Source organism: Micromys minutus (genome assembly GCF_963924665.1).
Source record: "Micromys minutus genome assembly, chromosome: 8".
Taxonomy (NCBI): domain Eukaryota; kingdom Metazoa; phylum Chordata; class Mammalia; order Rodentia; family Muridae; genus Micromys; species Micromys minutus.
Genome location: NC_137977.1, coordinates 23296233 through 23320525, shown reverse-complemented (window position 1 = coordinate 23320525; position 24293 = coordinate 23296233). Strand labels below are relative to the sequence as shown.

The following is a 24293-nucleotide window of genomic DNA, read 5'->3' as shown; positions in this document are numbered from 1 at the left end:
GCACCCACTGTGCCACATAAACATGGTTTCATGCCATTTCCAGGATGCCTGCTTCTCTTCTCACCCTCTCCCAGGCCCAAAGGCTTCTGTCCAAGAGACTCTAGCTATCCCCAGCCCAGCCCCAGCCCGAAGCCAGCCCTCCAAAAACCCAAGAGCAAGAAGCCAGTAGTGTTATCATGACACAAACATGCATTCAGTTTTATTCACAAAACAGCCTGGTCTCCTAAAACAATACAAACAGCATGTTCCTCAGCAGGGAGCTGGCCATGGGCAGGGGCCTCCCTGGGCACCCACCCCTACCAGCAGGGGACCACGAGAGAGAAAAAAAAAAAAAAAAAAAAAAAAAAAAGCCCTTTCTTCTGCTGCTGTGAGCAAGGCTGGAAAAAAGAGGGCTTATTTTCTCTAGGGGAAGTAGCCAGGATCAGAAATTCTGAGATGTGGGTGCCAGATCTCAGTGGATCAACGAATGAATAGAATTTTCATCTCTCCAAAATCAATCCATCACTGTTGGGATGGGGAACCCCAGTTAGGGGGCGATGGGTGCAACATGGTCGGGCCTGGGTCAGGAAGTCCCAGTCCCAGAGGGCTCTGGCCGCTCTGCACATGGGGGTGGGTACAGAGGGGTTTCTCTATACGGTGCCATCAACATTTCCTTTATGAACGTGAGTGGATTCTCCAGGCAAACTATGCACTATTTCATGGTTCGAAAGAATCAGAGGAAGTTTAAAATGAGTGGAGTTAAAACTGTGCTAAATTACAGTAGTGCTTATTAGTAACTAGATTGCAAAAGGTTACAGAAAATGTACATTCTCTACACAAAAACAGCATCTCCCGCACAGACAACATTAACCTTGACACAGGAAGGAGACTGATTGTCCATTCTTTGCCCAGGAAGTCTCGGTACTTTATAGATTCGTCTTTACCTCTCCTGTTGCTGATGTTCTTCTGAAAAAGCAGTTAAATTTTTTTTTCTTTTCTTTTCCTTTTTATACTAGGGACGTGGAGATGTTAAAACAACAACAAAATATATATATATATAAAAACAGGAATGAAATCTGTGAGAGAATATTTTTGGTTCTAAAGACGGGTGCATCCGTTTGTCTTCGCCCGAATCCCTTGCCGGAGACCACGCGGGCTGTGACATTGCACGGAGAGCGCAGCTTTGGGTTCCTGGCCGTCACTGAAATCACTGAAACCACCGGAAGGCAGCTCCCGACGGAAGCATCACCTTCTGGCAGGGCGGGAGACAAAAACAAGGAGAGAGTTCAGTCAGGGTCCCGGTGGGCCTGGTGCAAGATGCTCCCCGTGGCCGGCTCAATGGCGGAGGGATGGGCATGGAGAACAAACAGGCAGTTACCCCGAAGAGTTCCTGTCATCTTGGCCAAAGAAGAAGCCATGACCTGCTGGGCTACCCCAAGACCCAGAGCACCCAGAGGCCTCCTCAGCCACTCAGGTGCCCGAAGGCACCTACACCAGGTGGCCATAGTATACCTGGAGCCACAGCTCTTTCTGTCAAGTGAGTGTGAGCAAACTTCTCTGTGCATGGGATGGGGAAGCAGCCAAGTCTATGAGAGGATGCCTACAGTGCAGGTGAACACATGGGTGTCCACACTGGAGTGGGTGCCTTGGTGTGCTGGTAGGTAAGCAAGACACCTGGGAGGCTGCGGTCGAAGGGCCATGACTAGGATGCCCCTGCAACCATTATGGAGTCGGGCCTACTTGCAAGAGGAGTGGAGACTAGTGGGCAGGGATGGCAAATCGCAAAGCTGCTTTTGAACTCGGCCAGTTTACCCCATCTGGGACATAGAGCCAGGCTCTGCTGTAAGGGGAGACAGATCCCTGCAGGTATGCCAAGCTCACAGTTAGGAATGAGCTGCCTCTTCCCACCTGCAGGCAGGGCAGCCAGCGTTAGGATTGTTCTATATCTTGGAGAGCTTTGGGTGGGGGTGGGGATTAACAACACATGACTCTTCTCAAGGTCACAGGGTCCACAGACAAAACCCCTCAGATGGGGCTAAGGACAAAAACCAGTCTTAGGTTACAGACTAGATGCTTTAAGGACAGGGCTATGAGATAGAAACTCGGTACCTATATATCTGACACAGGCCCTAGAAGGGGCATCAGAGTCCCAGGGCCTCACGGGGAACGCCAGGCCCCTACCTGCAAACCAGGGCTTGCTGGTATCTCAGCATGTGGCTCTGACTTTTAGGGCAGTGAACAGGTATCTTGCAGCCAGACCTCCAGGCCCTAGGGGCTGGGTATCCCCCACACTTGCAGACAGGAAAGGCGGGCTCCAGGACTCAGGGGTATGGACCGCCAGACAGATGGGAGAGCCCGCACACCTCCCTCTACGGTGCTGTTACCTCCAGAGCAGCGGAAGGCTTCTTTTTGAGTTCTTCACACTTTCTGAATTTGCAAATCTGATGGCCAGTCTTTCGGTTCCTACAACTGCTGCACTGCTCGCAGTTGATGCGCCGCCGGCAGGGCGCACACATGCCGCAGCGTTTCCGCTTCTTCTTGCCTGAGCTGATGGCAGAGGCCAGCTCTCCCTGCATGGGGTACTCGGCCAGGCCGGCCATGTGCAGCGCACTCTCAGCCAGGAACACACCAGCTGGGGTCATGATGAAGAGGCCTGGATTGATGGGGAAAGCGCCCAGATAGGGGAAGTCGGATTGGCCGTTGAGGGCTTCGGCGCCGGCCACAGCCTCCATGTCGGGCAGGCCGGCACCTGCCTCGCTCATCAGCGGCAGGTGTTCCTGCACCACACGCTTCAGCATCTCTGTGGACTGTGCGAACTGCTGCAGCGTCAGCTGTCCCTCGGCCGCCAGCTCTGTGGCCCGCTCGGCCTTGCTCAGCAGGCTGGCCACAGCACCACTTTTGTGCTTTGAGGTAGGGTTGCTTTTGTCCACTGCCATGGCTGCAGCCAGGTCATGACCGTTGGCCAATAGGGAGGCTGCGGCTGCCTTGTCAGCAGACTCCCCCCCCATCATGCTTCCGGCGCCACCACTGCTACCAAAGGAGGAATAGTGGGAGAGTGGGCGGGAGCGACGCAGGCTCTTGTTGAGGGGTTCACTGATGATCCCACTCTTGTTCCGACGCTCAGGGGGCGGGGCATCGTCTGCCACAGAGGCTGGTGATGCGGCAGCCACCGCGGTACTTTTGTCAGTTCCTCCTGCCTTTTGGCCACTGCCACTGCTGCTATTGGTGTTACTGCTGCTGCTGCTGCCACCGGTGTCCTGGGAGCCACCGCCGAGGCTCGACATGGTGGGGCCAAGGCCCAAGACCCAGCTGCTGTGTGAGCCTGCAAACTGCTGGGGGCTCAGAGTTGAGCACGTAGCCCCACTGCCCGCAGTAGAGATGCCTGGAGGGCCTCACTCAGGGTAGGCACATGGTCAGGTGTCCAGGTGGAATCGTCTTTACTCTGTTGGGAAAGGTGGGGACAAGGTTAGTAAACCCTCCTCCTTCAGCGGCACCACCCATATTGCCACGGTAACAACCAGTAGTCTGATGAGGCATTCAGTGCCTAGCCTATCTTGGTGGAGAATTCATTTGTACCATCTCACTTAAAGACCCAGAAGAACTGTGGGAAGCAGTAGGTGGTAATCCTCCATTTCTTAGCCAGGGAGAACAAAGTTTACTATGAGAGTTACTAGCTCAAAGACACATGGGCACTGAGAGGCACAGGGAGGTTTAGGCCTGGTGGTCCCAGCCCAAATCTGCCCTGTGTCGACCTAGAAGACCCAACGGATGAAAGGGGCTGCTGTCCTTGGTGGGACAGTAGATCTGAAGAGCCCAACTAACCCTATGGATTAACAATCTCTAGTCCGACCCATCTAAGGAGAGTTGTAATGATACAGACCACAACACCCGAACTGCAGCCCCTGAATGCTTGCTTGGAGATTACAAGTAAAGGGATCAGGGTGCTTCATTTAATGCAGAGTCTGATGAAGTACAACACCCTCATTTTATGGAACATCTGCCCTCTTAGAAATTGAGCGGGGGCTCTTGGCCTGAGGTGCTTCTGCAAGAATGGTAAGACGTGCATGCATTCCATACACACTTCCCTCTCCGCTCCCAAACCACAGCATCATCTCAGACACTACTATGGTTTCAGTGTGGTCTCTGCTGTGCCGGGCAGAGGTCACAGTGAAGACCCAGAGAGCTGGGATTGAGAGTGGAGGGAGGCAAGCAAGAGCTTGTCTTCTGGCCACATCCATAGTTCTGAGGCCTGGGGCCTTTCCCAGGACAGAGGCTTCTAAACGCAGGCATTAAGCAGGGCATGTGAGTGACCAGCCACCTTCTCACAGATCCGGATGGAGCGGGCTAGCAATTTCCTATCTATCAGCCTTGGCTCTCTAGCATCTCTTCCTTGCAGGCCTGCTTCAGCCTAGCATCCCCAAGGAGAGAAATGAGAGAGAGCACAAGGCCCAACCCCTGAGCAGCTGGTGGTTCAAGGGGCAGCTGAACATCTGGTGGACCCCACCCTGCCCTGGGCTGGAGTGTTAGAAGCACATCAGATCTTTGTCCTGGAACAACCCCATCATACCCACCAGGCTGCCCTGGATACTCAGCCTGTACCAGAGGTCATAAGTCCAACTCTCTGCATCTACAAAGGGGTAAACCTGTAACCCATAGGGTCCTCTGCTCCAGGACAGGAAGTGGCTAGCAAGGCCAACTAAAATGCTCAAGGGGTGGTGGGGAGCAGGGCAACTATAGCCTCACTCTGTACACTGGTTCTCACCTGTCCATGGATCTGCATCCACCCAGGGCACCTAGATGAACCACTGGGACAGTCCTAGGAGCGTATGGCTGGGGGTCAGAGGTCATGGCGGGGGGGGGGGGCAGAGGGGTCCATTCTGTCTGAGGATTTTGTACTATCTCACCTCCAACAGGCCAGCCTAGACCACCTCTCCAGACCCTCTTCCTTGGAGACCAGTGATCCTGGGTGTGGGGGGGGGGGGCAAGGGTCAGAAAACACCAAACAACCCTTCTACCTCCTGCCCAGTGAGCTCAACTTCTTTGCCCAGGGCCACAACCCAGTAGCTCCAACTACAGAGATAGGGAAGAAGGAAGAGATCTATGGGCCGGAGCGACAGGAGCAAAAGCCCATGTGTCCCCCGCCTCTAAGGCCTGCTGGCTGGTGGCAGAAATCGATAGGCGCATTAACACTGCTCTTGCTTGCTCAAGCTCGCTCCCCCCGCCCCCCAGCTCCGGGAGCTGGCTCTGCGTGCGGGGCCGGCAGGTCAATTAGAAGTCAGCTCCCTTCAACACAGTAAGCAGCATGGCTCAGGTCTGAGCTCCTGCTTTTGTCTCCATCCCAGTCTCTCTATGTTGAGAACAGGCCCTGTGTGCCACTCATCTCTGGTCCACTCCCAGGGACTACGTAGTCTTAGTCCTAAAGCACACCGAGCTTGGGGTAGAGAACGTGATATGTCACTGAACAGGTGCTGCAGGAAGAGCACTGGTTTGTTAGCCATGGAAGGTATGGGGGGGGATACACAGGGGGACTGGTCACAGGGGTAACAGTTCTCAAACCCAGACAGCAAATATGCAAAACCAATCTTCATGGCCTAAGCCTAGCTCCCTATCTTCTTCCAAACCTGCCTTTGTGGCTGTGTCTCCCCTTCAGACCTAGGGAAAGGCTGATGCACTTCCTGATCGCTAGCAACCGCAGGTCCCATCTAACCTGTTCACAGAGAGGGAGAGAACAAAGAGGTGACATTTTCCTAGGCCCCAGCCTTCTATGGCAGGGCACAGAGCAACCCCTCCAAGGCCAAGAAGGGCCTGGCAATACCCAGGCAGCAGGGGAAGAGCCGGGCTGCGTTGAAGCGGAGCGGGAATGAGCGGGAGGGAAAGCTGGCGGGCAGGCAGGCGGCAGCGGCGGGCGCATCCATCATCAGCCCTGCCAGGAACGCATCCAGCCCCCAAAAAGAAATACTGCGCCTGAGGAGGGACAACAAAGGGCTCCGTTTCATCAGCAATGCGGAGCCAGCGCCCCGCCGCCCCGCCAGCCGCGGTCAGCCCACAAAGGACCCCTTTGTCCATGCAGGAGCCCGGCGGCCTGGAGCTGGGACCAGGGGCTGACGGGTGGGGATAGGGCCTAGGGATGAAGGAACTAGTCCCCAAGAGCTGGGGGGCTGGGGGGGTGTGAGAGAGAGAGAGACAGGTGTTAAGGACAAAGAATGTTGACACAGAACTCAGGATGGGGTCAGAGACAAGAAGACCGGGTGAGAGGAAGCAGATCATGGTTAGAGGTCAGAGGGTACATAGGGTACCAGAAACGGAACAACAGGACCAAGAGAAAGAAGCTGGAGATGTCCAGAGGCAGGAGCCTAAGCCGGAGAATCATGTCTAACGTAAGCTTGGGGAGAATAGATGGACAGAGAGGTGGGACACAGAGTTCTTGTCCCAGACCCTAGCCTCAGAAGCCTACTGTGGTTGAGACCCTGGCTGTTGGGAAGAGGGAAAGTCATGTGAACACCTGATAGCAGTGGGGGCCACTTCAGCCTCTGCCCCCTGAACACAGACGGTGCTCTCTTCAAACCAGTACCTCAACTAACATTTTAACTAAGAACCCTTCCCTAGGGGCCTCACGTTTATTGAGCACCTATTGTGCTGCAGTATTTTTATGCTTCACACGTTAAGATAGTACCCAAGAGACAGGAAGTTTTAACCAGTTTCAGAGATTAAAAAAAAAAGCAAAAAACAAAAAACCCTAAGGTTCACAGAAGTTCAAGCTGTCAGCCTCATGTCAACAGCGGTAGAACTTGAACCCAGAGCCAAGCGTTGGTCACGAGCTCTATGACTGCCTTTGTCCTACTTGGGCAACTGACAGAATAGCCCAAGGCAAAGTGACCCAGTTATCCTACTGCCCGCCCACCAAATTGTTACCATGCCTGTCACTTCTTCCTGGTCAGGGGTGAGCTGTCACAGGCCCCCCCGGGGGAGTGCCCCACCTGGAGGCTTACAGATACACATGCAGGAACTCAGAATGCTAGGCCGGTGACGTCATAATGCCAGCTGGCAATGAGGTCACCGGAGGCAGTGGCGATGGCCTCACCCCAGCCCAGTGGGTCGCAGAAGAGCCAGACTGCATGGGGGAGGAGCTTATGTCCTGGAAGGGGCTGGTGCTCCGTGTTCCTAGGAGGCCTACAGCTAGATCTAAATGTTTAGTGGTACTTACTCCCTTTCCTACTGTGGAGGGCGGGGCAAGGAGGACGCCCACACTCCCTCCCGTAGTCCCTGTAGGAGTACCGGATGGCTGGGCTGGTGAAAGGTCAGCAGTGAGACTAGGGGGCATTCTTGGAGGAAGAAGCTCAAAAGAAAAGGATAGGGAAACATTACCAGGACACACAGCTGAAAACGGGCGCAGGTAGGAATGACCTTTCAGGGTCACAACCAAAGAGTCTTGAGGCCAAGGACAGGACAGTTACAGTACAATACTTTTTCTTGTGTGTGTGTGTGTGTGTGTGTGTGTGTGTGTGTGTGTGTGTGTGTGTTGGGGGTGGGGGCAGTAATCCTAGTCTCCTAAATACTGGGATTATGGGTGTTGGCTGCCATTCCTGGCCCTAGGTCAGTAATGTTTCTCTCTCGTTTCTTCAAGACATCGTTTCTTTTTCCTATGTAGCTCTGGCTGTCCTGGAACTTACTTTGTAGACCAGGCTGGCCTCGAACTCACAGAGAACCGTTACCTGCCTCTGCCTCCTGAATGCTGGGACTAAAGGCGCGCACCACCACACTTGGCCTAGTTTAATGATTTTTAGAATTATGTCCAAGGACAGGTTTGCCCAGGGCATTACGCCTCATCTGCTGCTGGCTTTAATAACCTTCTAGGTCTATCCTGAACTAACTCCGTCTGCCAAGTGGAACTCAGCGTGGCTTGAGTGGGCAGCTCTACAGAGTACACCTGGCTTACAGCTCCTATCTACTTACCTGGAGTATGGGGAGAGCAGTGCTGATGAGCACTATAAGGAGGTCGGCCAGACGGACGGACGGACAGACAGACAGCGAGTTGGCAGGCAGTCCAGATGCTGAGGAGAGGTTGCTAGCTCTGATTCCCATAATTGAGCGTGGGAGGTCTCCAGGGTTGGGGATCCCCACTGGGTCCAAGAGATACACATGGGGTGCTGATCTTGGGGACAGAAGACAGGCCGAGACATACAGCCAGTATGGAGAAAGAGACCTGTACAGCCATAGCAACCCTGACACCACTGTGGGATCCTCAAGTCTTAACACTCCAAGACAGTCAATAACAGAAGAGTGTGGCAGTGCATCCCTTTAATGCCACCAACTGGGGCACAGAAGCAGATGGATCTCCATGAGTTTGGGGCAAGCCTGGTCTACAGAGTTTTGCAGGGCAGCCAAGGCTATATAGAGAGATGGTAATTTTCTACCAAAAAGAAACTAAAACCAAAACTCTGGGTCTGCAGCAGTAATATTTTAAGGTGACACCCTTTGACTTAAAGCTGTTTCAGACACAGGCTTTGGGCCTGGGCCTCTGCTTTTCCCCACACCACCTGCCCAGAAACCCAGGGATACCCTGCCTTGTTCTGTGACTTCAGCATATGACCTTTTCTGACTTGAGAGTAGGCAAAATGGTCTGTGGCTAGGATGGACAGACTGATACTCTGCTCTGGTGAGTCTGACGGTGTCAAAAGAATAAAGCTAGGCACTTAAAGTCTGTGTTGTGGCTCTCTCCAGCTCTGGGCTGACCTCCCCTCACCATGAACTTTGAACTAGCCCTATCTCTGCACAGAGCACCAGTTTCCTAGGTATAAAACAGGAAATGCTCAGAGACTGTTTTGTTACGTATGAGTGCCTACTTAAGTATAAACGCTGTGTGCATCTTCGGTGACCAAGGAGACCAAAACACAGTTATCACCCAGAACAGGAGTTACAGGAAGTTATAAGCTTCCGTGTACATACTGGGGACGAAACCTGGGTCCGCGGCAAGGACAGCCAGAACTCTTAATTACTGAACCACTTTTCTAACCCTGGAGACGGCTTGATCCTGCTCCAAACTGTAGGACTCCTGCTCCCGTCAAAGGGGAAGACGACAGAAAAAGAAAGTTTGATAAAGTGACTCCTCATCCAGCTACCCAGAGTGGTAGAGACCTAGAGGCCCGACAGGAGGCCAGAGCTAGTCATAGGATTTGCAGGTGAGGACGCCTCTAAGTAAGGCCACAGATGAAATGTGGCTGAGGGGCAAGAAGACATATGGTGCCCTCTAGCTCTGGTTGCCTAAGGGGCCGTGACAGCAAGCCAGACTCTGTGCTGAACATTTTTCTTGAAGTTTTTGTTGTAGTTGTTTTGAAACATGGTTTCTCCTGGAGCTCAAGATATCTGCCTGCCTCTGCTTCCCAAGGGCTGGGATAAAAGACATGAGCCACCACACCCAGGCCTTGTGGCATATTAATGGACTCTTTCTATACCCTTTTAACTAAAAGATGTGAAACTATCTGCCTAAGGTCACCAGGTCAGTAGGTGACAGAGTCACAGTTAGAACCCAGACTCCAGGGTCTCACTTTCTAACCCTGGCTTAGGAGAAGGCTCCTTTCCAAGGGTCTTTCTGATGGCTTTTGGGCTCTAGGGACATCTTATCAAGCAATAGTGATGAGAAGTCTGCAACTATACCCCAAGCCTAGGGAAAGACAGGGGAAGGGGCTACGGATGGGCCGGACGGGCCTGGCTGGACAAGAGCTCCGGGCATTCCGGCAGCCTCCGCAGGAAGCAGAACAGGGACGGAAACCGGCTCTTGCTGCCTCCCCCAGAATCCTGTGGGCAGCCCAGCCAGGCTGCACAGAGGCCTTCTTTGTGCCTGCCCCAACCCGCCACCCGGCTGGCCCAGGGTTTTGAGTTTCCTGGGGGTGTGTGTTTGGGGGGGTGTCCAGCCACCACTAAGCCTCCAGCCTCTCCCCCTCCCAGTAACAACCACAGCAGTCCACAGCTGGAGGAGGAAGTGAGTGGATGGCTGTGGCTGCCCTGGAGATTCTAGGGGATCTGGAACAGGCCCACATACCAACCCCCCAAATTTACATATCCTAACCAGAAACTGTGGCACCTAAGTTGTCATGACCCACCTGGAACCACCCCCACCCTACTGCACCAGGATGCTCTTGGGCCAGGTGGGTGAGGCAGAGGGGACTGCCAAACCACTCTTTCCCACACTCTGGACACAGGGCACCCCAAGCAGATGCCTCTTCCCAGCATTTCAGGGGATAAAAGCCCCTTTGGGTGTGTAACTAAGAAACATAGGGTACCTGGGAAGAAGGAAGTATGAAGCAGAATGTGTGCCCTGAGGAGCAGGGCTATGTATTTACCAGGGGGAAGCATGTCAGACATTTAGGCTTGGAGCCTGCATCTGGCGGGCTGTGGGTATGGCCAGGTGCAGATGAAGTCCAAGGCGCCAACCTTTGTGGACGAGAGCACAATTATACACATGGTTTATGCACCAACACAGGTGGAGGGATGTACTTTCTATACCTCAGGACATACACAGCCATTAGTGTTGTTTCCAAGTAGAGCATTAACTATGGTGGGTGAGTGTCTACAGGTTCTTCTGGTCTGTGTGTTCACCCGCCTTGGCTGTGAGACAGCAGTTGTGTGCACCTCGAGCCCTGGCGGGGCCTGACAGTGATGGGGATGGTGCAGTTGGGAACTGGTGCCAGCTGCTAGGGCCCTTATGGAAACAGGAAGCTGCCCACAGGTGTGCCTGCGGTGCGGCGCGGTGGGGGCTGGGCTGCACCCAGGTTCAGTTTGTCCCTCGGAGAAACCAATTTACCGTTTTAGCTGAGAATGCCAACCAGGAGTGAGGCACCTGTCTGCTGTTCAAGGTCTAACAGCTCGGGTCAGCATCTAGCCGCCTGCCTGCCAGCCTGGCCTTAGCGTGGTAAAAACTGGAAAACAAAAGCCCCTAGACCGCAGGCCCTCCCTGCAGAGGCGTGGGGGAGGCGAGCAAGACGCAAAAGACTCAAGGGGTGGGAGGGAAAGAGGGAGGGAGGTGTCGTCGCAACCCCGGAACACAAAAATAATGAGGCGAGAGGGGCCATGGGGCCAAGCTGGCTGGTTCCGGAGTCGCTATCTGACCTTGACAGATGCCACAGCTGGGCGCCTGGAGAGGAGCTACAGCCACCGCAGCCTCTCTGCTCCAGCCTGCCCCCCCCCCAGACCAGGGTCGATTGAGGCTCTTACAGGCCAGCCACAGGCAGACCCCCACCAGGGATGGAAAAGGAGAAAGCCCTGGGTGTGGAGGTGACTGGGAGGGGATCCAGCCACAGGGCCTCATGAGGGTACTCCAGCCCTCAGGTGTGACTGAATGTGAGCAGCATCGAGCTGGCCATAGTGTTGCAGCTTAGCTGTGTGTCTGAGTTCGTGGAACTGAAGCAAAGTCCAAGTCTGACAGGGACAAAGATAGTACTTGTTAATGTCCTGGCTGGGGGGGGGGTCGTCATACAAGCAGGGCGGATGGACTAACATTCCTGCTGCTGATGTGGACACATTTTGGGGGGTGCATACCAACCACTGCCCTACCCTCTTCCAGAGACACAGAGCCACAGCCGGCCAGTGCAAGCAAGGTTGGGTCTAGGGCTGGATGGGAGACAAAGAGAAGCACGGTGCCTCCCCCATGATTTTCCAGACCACGCTCCCTCACTGCAGCAGTTGTGTCCCTCAGCATGCAATGATGGGCATATAGCTGGGCACTGCCCCTTGGGGGGTTGGCAGCAAGGGGCAGGGGTGTGAGCTGCAGCAGGGGACACAGGGCTAGAGGTGGATTAGCAATTCCGGGCACTGGCTGCATAATTAAAAAATCATTACGGCAGGCAGGCGGGCAGAGCTGAGTGTGAGCTCACGCTTGGAGCAGGCGGGGACACAGCCACAGCGCTCCCCCTCAAAGTGCTTCCCCGAGGAAAAATCCCACCTGCTAATATAATTATGGAAAAACACAAGCACGGAAATTCTGTTTCAGCAAACAGCGTGCCTGAGTGCCCAGGGCTTGCATGGCCTCCAGCACAGCTCGCAGGACTTAGGGCTGGCACCTCTGGTTCACCGCAGTGAGGAAGGTCCTGCTGGGTTCAGATTCTGACCTCCACCGATGGAATCCCCAAATCCAGGAATCTGCATAAGGTCATCTCTGTCTGTCATGGCAAAGCTGACAGGCAACTGGGTCCTGCTCACCAATGCAGCACACCCCAGAAGCTCAACAGCCAGCCTCTCCCCTATCCCTAGCTTGCCTTTCATCAGTCTCTGCCCAGCTCTTCGGCTGGCTGTGTGGACCCCAGGCTCCAAGGACACAAGGCACCCTGGGCTTGTCTAGGTTAAGCCAGGCGAGCAGCCATTCAGCCTGGGAAAGGCGGCCAGCTTTGGGGCACATGCCCCAGAAGGACAGGCTGAGCCGCCATCACCTCGGGCCTGGAGCGGGCAGCGCAGGAGGGAGCCGAGTCTAATTAGTCGGCCTGGGAGGACCGGGCGGGCGCCAGGCGGCTGCCCAGAGCAGCGAAGGCACGTCCGAGAGTGGCCAGGAGGTGGTGGCGCCCGGAGACGCACCAGAGACGCAGCGGGCAGGAAGCCTGGGAAGGAGGGTTGGGGCCAAGGAGACTCGGCTGCGAGCAGGACTGCCGTCCGCCCCTCACTCCTCCATGCCACCAGGCGCGGCAATTAGAGGCTTTCAAAGTTTGTCCTTAATTGGTTTCATTTTTGCCTCATAAATGATTCATGGCCCCAGAGGTCTGGGAGGCGGAGGGAGTGGCAGGGGAAATTTGGGGAGGCTTTTGCCTGGGGCTAGTCCCTCTACCTGAAACTGGGAGAGAACTCTGAACCCACTGCAGTGGAGGGAGACTGGGGGAAGCACTTGGCGGGTGGGACCCTGTAGCAAAATTTAAACACCCAAGCCGTCTCTTTGGAGTTTTAATTAGGAGCTGCAATGTCTCTTCTGTGGACCAGGCTCAGGCTCCAAGTCTAGGCACAAGCCACAGCAGCTGCTGGGACCCAGGAAGCATGAATAATGCCAAGATAACAACCTACAGCATTAATGGTAGTAAGCATGAACACTGAAGAACCCTTTTAACTGGAACCCAGCAGAGGCTCTTTTAACCACTCACTGCCCCAGCACCACAGGGTGAAGTACTGAAGATCACCACTGCTTCCAAAGAAACCGAAGCCCTGCAAGATACAGACCCTCCTCCTCCTGAGCCACCGCTCTCAACCTCAGCCCATCTGTAAAATGGGAACAGAGAGAAACCTCAAGTCCCAAATGGAGTGGTAACTGTGCCAAGCCCGATACTGAGAGATGCTCTGGACACCACCCTTTGGGAGTTCCTAGTCTCGGGGACACACAGAGACACGTAACAGTTCATCTAGAGAACATGCAAACACATAGCTAACATGGGTGATTAACAAGTGAGGTACATGGTGAGGATCTCCTTCCCTCTAGCTAGCCCATGGGATGCTCAGGGAAGAGGATGAAGACCCCAGAGCTGTTCGCCTCTGCCTCCCAAGTGCTGCCATCAAAGCACAACACCTGATAGGTCTTTTAAAGAGTTTTTAAAGATTGCGTGCTCGTACGCACCTGCTGAACCCAAAAGCTTTGGATCCCTCAGAACTGGGGTTATCTACTGAAGACCTGCTAGTTACCTGATGAGGTCCCTGAGACTCGAACCCAGGTCCTCTGGAAGAACAGCAAATGCGCCCACCACTGAGCCATCTCTCCATTTGAAATTCAGCAGGGCCTCCTAGGCCCCTAGAAATTCTAGGGATGAAGGAGTACACTGTAGACTGACTGCCCCCGTCCAGACTACTAGCTAGATGCTTGGTCTTGGATTCCTCACGAACGTCTCCTCTTGCACAGTGTATGCCAGGTATTCCTCCAAAGCCCTGCTGGGGCAGCACAGCCCCAGAGCTGCTCCTCCACCATCAGGCAGGCAGAAGAAACACTGGACCCTTCCACAGCCTTCAGAATGTAACCACCTACACTTCCCAGATGAAGAAACTCGGCTTAGAGAAGATCCAAGGCTATACAGTTTGGGGTTCACAGGTTTAACAGTCTATGGAGCCCATGTCCCTTATCCCAGTGAGTATCCTCAACTCTCCCATGCCTAGAAACTTTTGGCCCCAGCTCGGACGACTCTTTAAACAAAGAGTACTCACATTTCCTCACACACATCAGAACTTAGTCCAACAGAAGCATGTGCTCAGCGGCCTCACAGGAGACCTGAAGTTGGATGGAGATTTCTATTACCATGGCGGGCACAGGGCTTCCAGCTCCTCTCTCACTCAGCGAGGTCTTTCGACAAGAAGCTGAAATGGTAGGATAGGGTAAAATGGCACCAGGGCTGACAGGCTGGCAGTGGGTGACTGTGATTCATGGACTGCTTACCCTCACCGAGGACAGTTAAGTGCCTGCAGGATTCCAGTGCTGAGTTCATTCTTTGGGAGGAAGACTAAGTTATTTTTTTGCCCCATCTTGGTGGAGTGCTACCTTAACAACCTAGGTTGCTTAATGGCATAACCATATCTCTCTTAGAGGAAGTGGATGCAGAAAAGATCTGTTCTTTGAAGAACTGGACATTTGTGGTGCTGAGATCAGCATGCTATGGAGCTAACAATGACCATGAACGTATACACGTGGCCAGTTCTTAGGACGCCAAGGCAACCTCAGCAGACCTAGCTAACAAACCCTGCTGTCCAGATACCCACCATGGGCCAAGACACAAGCACCCCTCTGCTCCCATCTACCTGTCCCAGAGCTGTAGAGTGGGGTCACTGGGGCCCCCTCTCCTAGTTTGCCCAGGAAGCTGCATGTCTCCAGTGGGTCAGTGCTGGCGTCAGCAAGGCCGGCCGGGCGTGGAGCCTGCCACCTCCGGAACCGCCAATTAATTAACTTTTTCAAATTAATTTCCCAAGCAAAATTCCATAATTACATCTGTCTCCATCAGCCTCCTGGCTGGGCAAGCAAGAGGATGACCCCCACATCGAGGTGGAACACGGGTGAGGAATGGCTCTGACAACCCGGGAGTTGAAAAGGACACAGGAGGGTTGGTTTCATTATAACCGCGAGCTTGCCTGGTGTCCTTATGGAAACTGTTTTGAGGAGGGACGAACTAAGACCAGAAGAAGAAGCCTTAGCCCAAGACTGAAGAGATATCTGTACCCTGCTGAGTTCATCTTACTGCTGTCGTTGGTACCTCACCAACACACACACACACACCTCAGTGCCCCCAAACATAGCAGGTCTTGGCCCAGTAGCAGCACAGGCTCCATGAAGCTGAGAACTCAACTGCGGTCTAATTTCCCAAAGGGGCTGAGATTAATTAGCTCACACACAGGCGTAGAGAGGGAGAGAGGAGAGTGGGAGCTGGGGTGGGTGGCGTCAGCCGAGGAGCTGCCTGGCGCTCCCCGCCACCCGACCGGCAGGCAGGCAGTCAGGCGGCCTTGACAGCCCGGGTGCTCTGAAGGTCAGTGGCCAAGCAGGCTGAGCTAGCAGACTGGCACCATCTCCTTCCCAGAATCCACAAGATCAAGGCTGGAGGAACAGAAAACCAGGAGGCCAGGGTTGGAGGAAGGGCTTACTGTTACCATCATCTGTGAAAGTCTAGCTAGGTACTGTTCACACCATCCTATTTCATCTTCACCGCAGCCCAAAGACAAGAGCAGCATGGTTCTTCCACCTTACAGATAAGGATGTTGAGGCCCAGACAAGGGCGGTGACTGGCCAAGGTCACTTAAGCTTGGGCAACAAAGGTAAGGCTTTTTATAAAGACTGGTTGGTCTAACTCTACAAAGGCCCGCCTTGCTGCCCCATGTCTCCATGACAGTACGGGGACAGCAGCAGCCTGATGCAAACACAGGGCATATGAGAGGATCTTCTGCTTCAAAATGGGCAGGAGTCAGCCATTTCACAGACAGACTCTGACCAAAAAGAGGAAATGACCTGAGGTGGGGACCAACCTGCAGCCAAGCCAACCTAACTTGGAGAAGCTTTAGTGATCACCCGTGGCCACATGGAACTGGGTGCTCCGATTGGTTAAACGGCAAACCAATCAGGTGACGGGGGACAGGGGTGTGTTTTCATGACTGCCTTTGTGTACCCAAAGGGAAATGTTTGCTTAAGGGACCTCCCAACCACTCTCTAAAGAAGTTTCAAGAGGCAGCAAGGCAGAAAGACCCTCAGCAGGTGCCTAGGTGGTACAAGCCTGGTGCTAAAATTTCTCAGAGCTTGCCACAACTTTGTGGCATCCTTGTGGGTGCTAACTCTTCCTTAGGCCCAAAGAGCCAACAGTCTAACAGTAACCATCACTCCTTACTTGTGATTCTGCAAGTGGAGAGGGTACCTCCCCGGGGAGACATAGCTTCAGGCAGCTAAAGGGTACACTTGGGCTTTGGAGTCAGGTTCTATCCCTATTTTGCCTAGGAGGTCTGCTGAGGCTTGCTGAGCTCAAAGCCTAGTCTGGATCACCGCAAGTAACAACCCCAACTCATTGGGTTCTTAAGATCACATACCTGAAGCTCTTCATACAGGCTAGCTCATTATTTTTATAGTTATCACTTGCTCAGGCCATGGATACTGGATGACCAAGGAAGGCCCTAGCTTCCCTGTGAGCTGTCAACTCCCTTATTCCTATGCCCCTCCATCCCAATATGCAGCAGTCCCTGCTCATCACCCCGCAGACCCAAGGAGGTAAGCATGTGTTTGGGTCAGAGGGTTGCTTCTGAAGTACCAGCTGAATGGGCCTGTAAGCCCACCTACACCTATAGTTACCTTTTCCGTGCCACCCTGTGTTGGCGCTGCTGTGTCTTTCCTTCCAGGTTGTGAAGCGTCCAGCTCCTCTGTTCTAAATCTAAGCGATCAACCAACTCCCTTGTCTCCTGCCACTCAGCTGAGCTGCCTCACTTCTGCATGCATCTGAGAACAGCTCCAGACTGGACCAAGCCCATGGCAATCTAAGGATGCTGTTCCCAAGGGGGGTGGATCTAGCTTTGGTAGAGCAGACAGGTGCATGGTATGAGCCCCCCGCAGGGCTCAATGGGGACTAAACCCACAAACTCCCGAATGCGGGCATGAGCTCTGCTGGTGAACCCCACCCTCTGCCCTTCACTTGCCCCAGTGCTAAGGAACCAAATGGCATTTGGTTCGTTTTATAGGCAAAAATGATGACAGAAAACCTGGCAGGTGGGGTGTAGTCTCTGAGTTTGGAGCTAGTCTGGTCTACATACTTGAGTTCTAGGCAGCCAAAGCTACAGTGAGATTCTGTCCTGAGGGTATGACACAGTAGGTAATATCCAAAATCAGGGTACCCAGCTCAGGGAGAAGCCTAGTTTTCTGAGTGCCTCAGCCTTTCTGGAACCCTCTCCTTCCCCTTGACCATCTTATACAAAGGAGACCAAATGACCTATAACGGAGGTGCTGGACAGTGCCGTCAATACCCCTCCTGATTACAAGGCCATGCCCACCCAGCTTCACTTCTCTCGCTTCTGGTGTGGAAAACAGTGAGTCTCTAGTTTTGTGTGGGAGGGAAGGCAAGCCCCGGCCCAGTGGAACTAAGACTTAGACACCACTTCAGGCACTCTGCTAACCTCACAGCCCAGGCCCCGTCAGACCAGCGCCATGCAGACTAATCCCAAGTCTCAGGGTACTAGCTAGAGGGGAACAAGGGGACAGAGAAAAGTGGGTGCCAGGCTAGGTGACCCAGACAAAAGAGGTGTCCTTCCTCCCCCAGGCCCCTCCCAGCATGCTCCCATCTCTCACAGACCACTTTGAATGGGGAGAGAGGCAGCCACTTCTGGGAAAATGGATTTTCCACAGAATTCCTTCACCATCCTCTCCTCTCCCAGCCCGTCTGCCTCTTTTCCTTGCCTACCCTTGAGTATACTCTGTTTGAGTTATAGTCCCCTATGATGAGGGCAACTGGGTCCAACAGTAGCCTAATGATAGGGAAAGCACTCTCCCACGCCCACCTCAGAATCAGAAGACAAGATGACTGAGGGGAGGCCTCTTTTGTTTAAGCCTCAACAGAGATAAGCAGTCTGACCACACGAGTGTTGTGTACACGCAAGTGCACGCAACAGGCACTGCTGTCTGGTGCTCCAGGTCCAACACTGCAGCCTCATAAAGGTGCCTACAGATCCTTGCTTCAGCCTGGACGGGGAAGTATACAAAGTCTGTGAGGATGAGGGTGGCTTCCTACCTCTGCCTGATGGTGACTGGGCATGCCTGAGTGAACCAACCCTTGCCAGCACGCACATGTACCAGGACCAGGTGTTTCTGAGGTCCCCACACATATGCGAGTGAGTCTGGAGCATTCGGGCAGTGGCTTCTGCTGAGGCATGTGGAATTAGGTGTGCTGAAGCCGGGTTTATATCCTCTGTGTCCCTGGCTGTGTTGAGGGTGGGATTGCATTGAGTGTGTTCTCTGCCTGCTGCTAGGGATGGGGTGACTCACGTCTCCTGAGCTAATCTCACCACCCGAACGCCCAGCTCACCCTGCTCTGCTGGGCTCATGGCCGCCAGCACAAGAGGTGGGGAGGAGGCACACGGGAGCAGTGCGCGGGCAGACGCTCGGCGGGGAAGCTGGCTTGATAAATAACCTGCTGCTATCCCCAGGCCTCTGTGAAGGGGAGGCTGCATCAGCGAGGAGCAGGAGAGAGAGAAAGAGAGAGAGACTAGAAAGGCGTCTTTGGCCCCCCCCAGGATCTGGCTGCCCTGGCCCCCACAGCCCAGTCTCAGGCTGCGGTTCCTGTTTCATAGAAACCCGATCTGGGAAACGCATATCAGGTCATCTTGCCTGTCCCGACCGGCGACCCAGCAAGCTGCCCCTCAGGGAACAAGCCCACAGCCTGGCTGCCCAAGCAATGGGTGGGTGGGTGGTAGGATATTTCTGTCCAGACTAAATGCAGCTTCAGGCCTCTGTCTGTGCACCAACAGCTGCTCCCAGAGGCCTCAGCTACGCAGTGATGACTAAATTTAGCCCCACCCCACCCCCCAGCAAACCCCAAAACTCACCTCTTCATACTGGCTCCACATGGGGATAGAGTGAAAGATGCATAGTCTACTGTGTCACCCTGAGCCAATAAATGCCTCTCTGGGTCTTAGTTGTAGGAGGAAAAAAAATCAAGTATTACTCAGGTCTGGGCTCTGTCCTGCTTAGCAGGATTTATTAAGGATAATCCACAAAAGCAACTAAGTTGGGGTCTTTGCTTAGTGGTTACAAAAGCTGAGAGGTTCCTTTCCCACAGTATCAACTTTAGCTCATAAACACGGCTTCCACCGTGCTCCCTTCCTTTGCTCAGACTGTACAACACCAATCTACCAAAGCAGACTCTGGCCAGGAGACAAGTTGTGCCAGGCTGTGAGTGAGTGAGTGAGTGAGAGAGAGAGAGAGAGAGAGAGAGAGAGAGAGAGAGAGAGAGAGAGAGAGAGAGAGAGTGTGTGTTGTGTTTGCTTGCACGTGACAGCTGCTATTTCCTGGAGGCTACAGTCGGGTAGGGCCAGAATTCCTGTCTGGACCTTAACTTCAGCAGAGAAGCCTCTTCCAGCTTGAACCCTGGAGTGGATCAGTGGCATTTCCAAACCCACACTGCAGTGGTACAGCCAGGGTGGGAGAGGAGGGGTCAGTCATCTCCACAGGGTTCAGCAGGCCGGGAGGCAGCCACAGCTCCCCTCCTGCCCACCCGCTGCTTCCCCCAGCCCCACATGCACCAAATTCCCCACGTGCCTGTCTGTCTCTGACAGCTCGAGCAAAATACTTGGCTGAGCAGGCGCCCGCTGTTCTGAGCCCGCAGTGCCTCCTCCCTATCTTCCCAGGGGGTTCTGCAGGCACAGCCAGGGATGGGAAGGGACCAGCGCCCAGAGCCTGGTGGACATTTGGGGGGGGGGGAGAAAGGGCTGGAGCCCAGTTTCAATTCGCACAACGCTATCCCTAGTTCTGGGTCCTGAGCATGGGGGACAGGAGAGGCCACTGTGAGAAGCCAGTCTGTCTGGGTGGCAGCTGCTTATACCTCTTCTTCTCCCTCACCCTCATAGGAGGCCATTCCAGGGGTTTACTGTTCTCCTGGGCAAATGAAACCACACCTGCCACTCTGTGTCACCCCGCTATCCCCACACCCCAGGTAGTAGCTCAGGACAGAGCTGAGGGCATCAGAAAGCTTTGAAATCTGGATGAGGGCCCAACCCCTCTTGGCAATCATAGCCCTCCTTCAGAGCATGAGGGGGCGCGCTCCAGCTCTCCTGCCGTGAGGGGCACACCCACCCAGCTGCCAGGCTAAGATGACTCCATGTAGGCCTGGCGTGGAGGGGGGAGATCTGCTCTCTACTGCTTCCTGTCCAGCTTGTCAGGTCTTCCAAGGAGAACAGCTGGGATTTTCCTTTGGCCCCTGCCTGGCTGCCAAGCTCCCAATCTGAATCACCCCTGTAACCCAATCAGGTCCCCTACCCCATTTCGGCAGCCAAGGAGTCCCCTCTCCCTGGGAGATGTGCCACTTGACTTGAGTCCCTGGCCCAGATCCAGTTGAAGACACTGACTTGTGGGGTAACATGCTCCATTTTACAGATGGGTATACTGAAGTCATGAAGGAGTCTCCTGGGAAGGACAGGCTTCCTAGTATATCTTATCTTGAAACTGATTGGCTCTCTTTCTTATCTACCACATAAACCTATGTCTTCTGCTCAGGAGTCCAGCCATCCCTTACCCAGACTAATGGGAAGATTAGAGGAGAGAACTCAGTAGTTCTGCACCCTGTCACTTCCCATAGCCTAACTGCGGTCCGGGAAAGACTCTTAGCCTCACCATCACAGTGAACCACATACTGTGAGACTAAGCTTCCTCTCCCCATTGCACAGATGGGGTTGCTGAGGACCCCAGGGGAGGGGAGCTGCAGGCAGCCATGAGTCAGAGGGGGAGCTGGGAAGCCGCCCGGCCCTGCCTGCTGTCGCTGGAAGCAACAGCCTGCATTTCCTCCTCACACTAGTGCCTCGGGAAGCGTGGGCAGCAGGCGGCAGGCTGCCACAGGGAGGACCCCTCCTGTGTCTGCAGGCCAGCCACAGCCCCTTGCTGCCTGACTGGGGGCAGGGCCCACCCGCTACATGCAGAACTGGCCTTTCAGTCCTCGGAATAAGTTCATGCCCCTTGAGATATCTCCTGGCTCTGCAACCTCAGGAAAGCCCGCAATCATAGGCCCACTCTCCAGCGTTCTCTATCCTCAAACAAGGCGGCTGAAACATGGCCATCCATGCTTCCTTCCCACAGGAAAGCCCACTCTTTGGTGACTCTAAAATCCCAACATGACAAGAATCCCAACTTAAGACATCTTTTCATTGCAAGCAGTCTGTAATTCTAGACTCCTGTCACTAAAACTCTAGACTGGCCAAACCCTACAGCTCTGGGAACTGCTGTGCCCACCCACCTCCATCCCCTACCAATCTACCACCAAGCTTTTGGGAAGAGGGCTGGGCAGGAGAGGGGCTGGGTTTCTTCCATTAGGGCCAACAGGAAATGACATAAGGCTGGGGTATACTCTGGGCTGGGGGAGGAACCAGTCTAACCCCAGGGGACAGGCCACCTCCTCCTGGCACACAGGGCCACTAACTGCACAGATGTCAGGAAATGAGCTTGTCCTGGAGCAAGAGTTGGTAGCTGGGGGGTTGTGAGCCTGTGCTCGCCCCCGAAGGGAGGGCCAAGCCCACATCAGGTCAGTACTGGTCTCCCTGCGTCTCAGGTTCCAAGCCAAGCTCTTGGCTTTATCTTCCTGTCTTCGCCACCCACTGCTTCCTGCTTCCCACCACAGTCCCTTTACCTCCCAGGCTGGCCCCAGCCTAGGCTAGCTGGTAGCCAGCCAAAAAAATTCCAAATTGAAGTCCAGTTGACAGATAGAAACACTGAGGTCCAAGGAGATGAGACTTTATCCACAGGTTTCTGCCCGGCAGGTTGTTGATCTTTGGCCACATCTTTGGGTCCTGGCCGCTCAGCACCTCACTTCCCACAATGCTTCACTGAGCCAGTAGGTGTCCACATGTCCATCCACCTCTCCACCCCCCAACCAGTGTACTTTGAGAGAGTTCACTCACATTGCCAGCTCATTCATTCATTTACCCAACTAGTCAACCAGCCTTCTTCCCTGCCTCACGTCAAGTTCCTGGCTGGGATGATGGGGTCAGGGTGGTAGAGAGGACACAGGCCCATGGTTGGTAAACATTCAGGCAGGGTGGAAGGTGCAAAAAAAACAAAAACCACACTAACTAACTGAAGCTTTCCTTAGGGTCCTCACACATACACTCTGCCAGGACCCAACCTCACTTGCCAGTGTCAAGTCACAGACTAACTTATCTCATTTGTATACAGCTGGGCACAAACAACACCCACCTCCCAAGTCTACAATGGGAGCAGAGAAAGGCCAGAGAGATGTTGCCTCTTAGTAGCATCACTTTGGGCTAGCACAGGCTAGGCCTTTTCATCTCCATTTGGGGGCAGAAGCCAACAACGGCAATGGCTAAAATCTTTCAAACACTTACATGGTGCCAGGCACTGGGGTACACAGTGAAGCCACTGCTACATTTGTAAGGCTGGCACCGTGTGGGCTCAAAACCCGTGTAAGCATCTGATGAATGAGGCAGTCACTGACAGGAAGTATGGCACTGCCTCCAAGGAAATACAACCCATGGTGCTTGTGACTAGGCGGGTCTCACTGCTCATGTGTATGTGAGTACCACTCAGATGGGCACATGGGGCCTGGGTGAGGTCACTGAGGGAATCCAGCTACTCTGGCTCTGTACCTTCCTTACTCACCCCTGCCCATGATCTGGGCAGAGCTGAGGGACTGTGCCAAGCACAGGCACTAAACCCAATGAGAGAAGCCTGGAGTGATGTCTTGCATAGTTCTGGCCAGGAGATTACAGGCCTAGGTTAGTCAGGCCCCTGGGTGGGAGACAGGGTGGCTGTTGGGTACTAGGCCTCCAGTACCCTCACTGTGGGTTCATTCCAGCATAGCAAACAAGTATTTCTGCTGGCACGCCAGGAGAACCTGATGAGGTCAGAGGAGGTCAGAGGCAAGGGAGGGATTGATTCCCTCCAAAAGCCACGTGGGGTCTGCCAGACAGGACAGAGTGCGTCCAAGGCTCCCCAGGGGCCACCGGGCAGAGCTAGGTCTGCCCTGTTGAGCCCAGCAGCTGGAGGGGAGTAAATACAGCGCTGGGCGTCCCAGCCACATTCCTGGGAGGCCGGCAGGGCTGCCTGCCCACTGCTCTAAGCCTAGCGCAACAGCCAGGCCTAGGGCTGCCACTGCCCTCTTCCCAAACAAACAGAAAAATAAATAAAACCAGCTCTCACGCCAGCCAGCCGGCCGGCCGGCCAGCCAGCCAGACCGGCTGGAGGAGGGGGCAGGAAGGGGCGGAGGGCGCAAGGACAGGCAAGCCGACCAGTTGCCACGGTTTCTGTTCCACTGGGAAGGGAGACCAACAAAAGAGGAAAATGGAGGAAAAGCCAATGAGACAGTCAGAGATGTCAGGGAGAAATCAGATAGGGGTGTGTGTGTGTGTGTGTGTGTGTGTGTGTGTGTGTGTGTGTGTGTGTGTGTGTGTGTGTACATGCGTGTGACCAGTGAAGGTGTAGAGTAAGAGGGTCAAGAAAGACACGGAAGGCAATGGGGGTAGTTCACAGTGCTAGAAGGTAGAGAGAGCCTCTGGGTCAGTAACTCAGTGACAGAGATGGGGGGGCAGACAAAGGGGGCCCTGTGGGCTGGGGCAGGGGGTCGACTTGAAGGGCTATGAAATATTAAAGAGCCCAGGCCAGTGAGTGACAGAGGTCACAGAATTCAGACTAGCCAGTAAGTGATAGGGGAGCCTGCGGCTGAAAGCAGCCCCCACCTCTGTCACAGTTTGTCCAACAGAGGACATGCAGAGGGCGGGAGGAGCCATGGGGACTAGTGATAGGAAGAACTTTATAGTTCTCTCTCCCCTCAGGCTGAGCTGGGCACAGACAGCCTTCCAGAGCTGCCAGCCACCCCAGTATTAAAAACCAGGAGGCCTGTCAGCTCAGTGACTGTCATGGCTATCTCCTGGGGGAGGAGGGGGGGAACTCCCTTTCCCAGAAAAAGACACCCCCCCCAAAAAAAACCAAAACAGCCAAGTTACCACTTTTCAGTGACCAATAGGGAGGGAAGGCTACGCCTCACAGCTCAGCTGAGCCAGCCATTCCCTGGCCCCATTACCAGCCTCATGACCTTGGCCAGCCCCTTGCCCTCTGTGTCTGTGTAGTTCTACCCACACCAGGCTTAATGTGAAGAAAGAAAGGAGAGAGCAAACACCACATG

At 54.2% G+C, this 24293-nt stretch overlaps 1 protein-coding gene across 3 annotated transcripts in view; it reads right to left on the bottom strand.

The window, feature by feature from the left end:
* Positions 1 to 355: 355 nt before the first annotated feature.
* Positions 356 to 24293, bottom strand: part of CXXC5 (CXXC finger protein 5) — a 30395-nt gene continuing 6457 nt past the window's right edge. For all 3 annotated transcript variants that reach the window (XM_080920375.1, XM_080920376.1, XM_080920377.1), the window contains exons 2-3: positions 2364 to 3421; positions 356 to 1231 (exon numbers count right to left, since the gene is read on the bottom strand). In XM_080920375.1, coding sequence (XP_080776501.1) covers positions 1187 to 1231; positions 2364 to 3263 — 945 coding nt within the window. In that variant the 5' untranslated portion in view covers positions 3264 to 3421 and the 3' untranslated portion in view covers positions 356 to 1186. The remainder of the gene's footprint in view (positions 1232 to 2363; positions 3422 to 24293) is intronic.